Raw genomic sequence first — 4648 nt, forward strand, 5'->3', positions numbered from 1 at the left:
TAGGGCAACCTGCTAAGCTCGTAACCTCTAGTACTAAAGCCGAGCTTATAGCCCTTTCTGCTACTACTAGGTAGTATATCGTAATAAGACGTTTAATATAAGACCTTGCTTTAGCCTTTAAAGATAAACCACTAGCGATATACTACGATAATAACTAAATAAGGATTTTGCTAGAAGCACCGCGCCCTTAGGTTACCTCTAGATTAAAGAATCCAGATATCCACGCACTTTGTATCCGTTAGACCGTTTCATAGAAGAAGGTCCTAATCGAATACATCTCCACGAATAAGATAGTTAGCGATAGGTCAACTAAAGTACTACTACCGTAAAAATATAAGGTATTTATATATCTATTAGAAATACAGGTCCTAAGCTAGGAGGATATAAGTAATTAACGAGGGATATAGTACTCTATCGTTATCTTAAATCGTTAATTTAAATATTAATCTAAGTGTTTTTAGTGCCCCTCAACTATTATTTTAGGTACCTGTTTTTACACGTTTTGACGTTTGAGGTATGAAAAGAGCGCGCTTTTTAATAAGCCGTTATACCATTAGATTAATATCTAGGCTCTATTTTACCCTAGATTGACGGCTTTAAATTAAGCAGAACAGTCAGAATTAATCCTGCAGTTTTAGGGGGGTATATTAAATATCTATAGCCACCTTATCGAGGAATAATATACTATATTATATTAGACGTGTGGAGTACCTTAATCCTATATATCCACACTTATTTCCCCTGGTTTGTCCTATTAGTTAGACATTCCCGTAGAGTACCTTTTACTCTGCTTTAATACACATACATATCTTTTGCGTACCTTATTTATTCGCTAACAGTTATTATTATTACGAGGTAAACCTAGAGCGATAGGAAGGTGGTGGTAGTAAGCTGGGTGCTGTGATTTGATTGGTTATAAAAATGTGACCATGACCGAACTATAGTCGGAATAACCAAGTGGTACAGTCGGAATAACGGCTCTCCTATGCTAAATATGCATACACCCATCCCTAGAACCAACTCGTCCAGACCGTCACCTACCAACTTAACTCGCCTAGGCAATCCTCTCTGCACCCAGGCATACCAACGTCTCGTGACGAAGCGATACTTCTCCTTCGAAATGCGGGCTTATTGGTTTGATAACCTACCCGTGAGACTCCCTGTTCAAGATGCTCCGTTCATTGGCCTTATAATTCTCGATGTCGACATGACTGATTGTATCCAACAGGGCGACCAGCGCATGCCTCACGACTCTGGCAGAGCTATCGACACCAAACGGTTGGAGCAGCTCGGCGTGATATACTACAACATCCCCGACACAACCAGAGTTGATCAGCTGGCCTCTGAGCGTGGCTACAAGAACAGAGATGAGATCGTCATATCACCAGAGAGCATGGCTGAAAAGTACGAAGAGAAGATCAAAATGTTCTTTCGTGAACATCTCCACGAAGATGAGGAAATACGGTATATTCGGGACGGTCGAGGGTACTTTGATGTTCGCAGCCGCGACGACGAATGGGTCCGGATCCAGGTTGACAAGGTGAGATGGGGGGTGTCACTGGCCCGTTTGCTATCCTGTGCCGCTCACGTAAAGAGACTAACTCTGATTCAGAATGACCTCCTTATTTTACCCGCGGGCATCTATCATCGCTTTACCACCGACAACTCCAATGTAAGTATTTACACACTGCGGCCTTTCCTTACCTCGATACAGGCTGATTCCCCTCTTAGTATATTAAAGCCATGAGATTGTTTAAAGACGAGCCCAAGTGGACACCTCTGAATCGATCAGCCGCGCTGGATATTAACTCATATAGACAGCTCTATATTCAGCAGTATCTAAGTGATAAAGCAGCTAAAGTAAGTAGCAATATATAGTAGTTATATCTTATAAATAATATTCCTTGTTCTATTTTCCTCGGTATACTAGTAGATATATAATAAAATAAGAGAGCCGTTATTCCGACTATAGTAACCGTTATTCCGACTATAGTTCTATTATAGACCTATAAATTTCCTTTTTCGGAATCCTATCTTCTATATATAACTATAACGTAGATATAGTTATAACGACCGTAAATAACTATAACGTTATTTTTAAGCTTTTTACATAGGAACTAGTTTAATCCTTTTAGTTAATTAAAGGAAGTCGTAGGTATAATCTTAAGGACTCGGATTAGGACCTGTTATTCTATTTTATAGCTAATTACCACTATATTATAGAATCCCGCTTTCTATCTATCTACTAGTTCTATATCCTAGTAACTACTACTACTCTTATAATTAACGGATAAGCTCGTCTATTCGATTAAAGCTATTCGTAATAGTCGTAACGCTCGTAATAATAGTTCCACGGCCTCGACCTCTACGCCCACGCCCACGCCCACGCCCACGCCTATAGGTATCGCGACCGCCTTACTATTATTATTATTATTATTATTATTATTATTATTATTATTATTATTATTATTATTATTATTATTATTATTATTATTATTATTATTATTATTATTAAGCTGGGTGCTGCGATTTGATTGGTTATGAAAGTGGGTCCATAACCGAACTATAGTCGGAATAACCAAGTAGTATAGTCGGAATAACGGCTCTTTAAAATAATAAAGGTATTAAGGTAAGCTTCGAAACTACTCGCTACGCCTCTAATTGGGCCTACCTAGGTCCCGTAGTAGTATTATTATGGTGCTCGGCGTAGTATCTATCTCCGTATAGATTTAGGCTATTTATAAGTAGTGGTTTAATCTGATAATAGTCGGGTTAGGGCCGCTAAAGTTATAGCAGAGCCCCTGCGTCGCCTATATAAGGTTAATAGTACTAGCACGCCGGCCAGGGCAGTGCTACGTAGTAGTCCTAGGGGGGGTTACTAGGTCTAGGTTTTACCGGGTTATAAGGGTAAGTAGGGTATCGGCCCGGGGGTAATAACGCGGTGGCTATAACTATAAGGGGTAGTGTAGGTTAAAGTCCCCTATAAGGATATAGCGGCCCCGCGGTAATACTATATCGAATATATCTTATAGGAGTATATTCTAGGGAATCCTAGCTAACTAGTAGTTCTTTAAGTAGATTAACTAGATTATAAGGGCGTTATCCCTCGTCCTAAATATAACCGCGTAGGTATTATAGTAGGCCTGCTATATCTACGTGTATAGCGGGTATCTTTTATATATATAGGAGGGCGCGGCCTCCTACCTATATTAGCTCGTATACCCTTTAGGATAGGTAGGTAGGGCTTTTTATAAAAGGGTTAAGGCCGGGTTCCTAGATTACTATTATATCGTACTTAGCGCGGCACCGAAATAGGAGCTCCCGCTACGCCTAACTCCTCCTTATATTCCACGAAAGGATATAGATTCTTATTAATTAATAGGGGGGGGGTTAAGATAACGTGCCTAGTATAACCGGGGCCTAGTCCTGGCTTTATAGCTCTTACTACGGTGCCTTACTAGCCCCGCGGGGAACTATATAGGCGCTTATTAAGCCCGGTATCGGGGAGTCCTCCTATTCTTTAGTACTTTTCGGGGAGCGTCCCTAGCCTTTACGGAGGGGCCGGTCTTAGTCCTAGGCGATAATAATCGGGGGGAAGATCTACGGTTACCGTGGGTATACCGCTTTAGTCTAGCGGGTAATATTAAAGTCTTTAGCTTAGTACTTATACGCTTTACGAGTCTTCTCGGCCTTTTTCCTTAGTAGTCGGTATAAGTCGTTAAAGGTATTATAGTCTCCGGTATAGGCGGTATAATAGCAGGAGCGGCTAAGCGCTATAGTATTATAGTATTCTAGTCCTTATAGGTACGCCGATTCGGGCTTAGTATAGTAGCGGTATACCCTCTCTACTATAAGGTAGCTATTAGCCTTATAGCTAAAGTATAGATACTTATAATACCTTAGGGGGCTAAGGTTAGGATTATATAATTCGTAGATATAGCTACCCCTTTTAAAGAGGAGGGTATTCCGGATAAGGCTTACTACCCTTTCCGGTAAAGCTAATTCGATAAGGAGGAGCGCTACCCTATTAGTACCGTGGTAGGGTACTCGTTATTATACTTAGAGGATTTTAGCCTTAGGGTTTATATTTTATAGGGATACTAATAGGTCCTCCTCGGATAAAGCCTTAAGGACCTCTTAGGGGATAGCCTTAATAAGCGTAGGGTAGGTTTATATAGCTAGGGTAACTCCTTTACTAAAGGCTTTTTTAACCTATTATTCCTTATAGTTAGTCTACTACTATACCCCTTCGGTAAAGGTAAAGTAGATATCTCTATTAGGTAGCTTCTATACCGCTATAGTATCGTGTTAGGTAATTATAGCGTTTATAGCTTAAATAATTTCCCTTAGGGTCCTAGCTCTAAGGGGCTAGTCTTCGGGGAGGGTTCCTTAGAGGACTATTAGTTCCCGGTAATACTTAGCGGGGATTACTTTAGGAGGGGCGGGGTCCTATAGCGGTGCCGCTACGGGTACTCGGGCTATAATATTAGCCTAGGTTTCTCTTATACCGCTTATTCCTTTACGGAGTTCCTTACGGATAATATAGCGGACGAATATATATAAGTGTATTAGCGGTAACGTGCCGGTATCGTTACGGGTACTACGTATTATAATTAGTTCCTCTACTAGCTTTATAACCTAATTAATC

The 4648-nt window shown here is 40.5% G+C and overlaps 1 protein-coding gene across 1 annotated transcript; it reads left to right on the forward strand.

Moving 5' to 3' along the window:
- The first annotated feature begins 965 nt into the window (after window positions 1-965).
- Window positions 966-1958, forward strand: SODALDRAFT_329811 (ARD-domain-containing protein). The gene is made up of 4 exons (XM_028611052.1): window positions 966-1150; window positions 1229-1540; window positions 1613-1672; window positions 1732-1958. The coding sequence occupies exons 1-4, from the start codon at window positions 995-997 to the stop codon at window positions 1876-1878; spliced, it is 675 nt and encodes a 224-aa protein (XP_028467956.1). The 5' UTR covers window positions 966-994; the 3' UTR covers window positions 1879-1958.
- The last annotated feature ends 2690 nt before the right edge of the window (window positions 1959-4648 follow it).

The sequence above is a fragment of the Sodiomyces alkalinus genome (genome assembly GCF_003711515.1).
Source record: "Sodiomyces alkalinus F11 unplaced genomic scaffold SODALscaffold_2, whole genome shotgun sequence".
Lineage (NCBI taxonomy): Eukaryota > Fungi > Ascomycota > Sordariomycetes > Glomerellales > Plectosphaerellaceae > Sodiomyces > Sodiomyces alkalinus.

Excerpts from the sequence above, each read along its gene's own strand:
- SODALDRAFT_329811 (XM_028611052.1), top strand. The coding sequence starts at position 995 with ATGCATACACCCATCCCTAGAACCAACTCGTCCAGACCGTCACCTACC. Across the intron at positions 1,151-1,228 it reads ATTGGTTTGATAACCTACCC|GGCGACCAGCGCATGCCTCA; the intron begins GTGAGACTCCCT and ends TGTATCCAACAG. Across the intron at positions 1,541-1,612 it reads TCCGGATCCAGGTTGACAAG|AATGACCTCCTTATTTTACC; the intron begins GTGAGATGGGGG and ends ACTCTGATTCAG.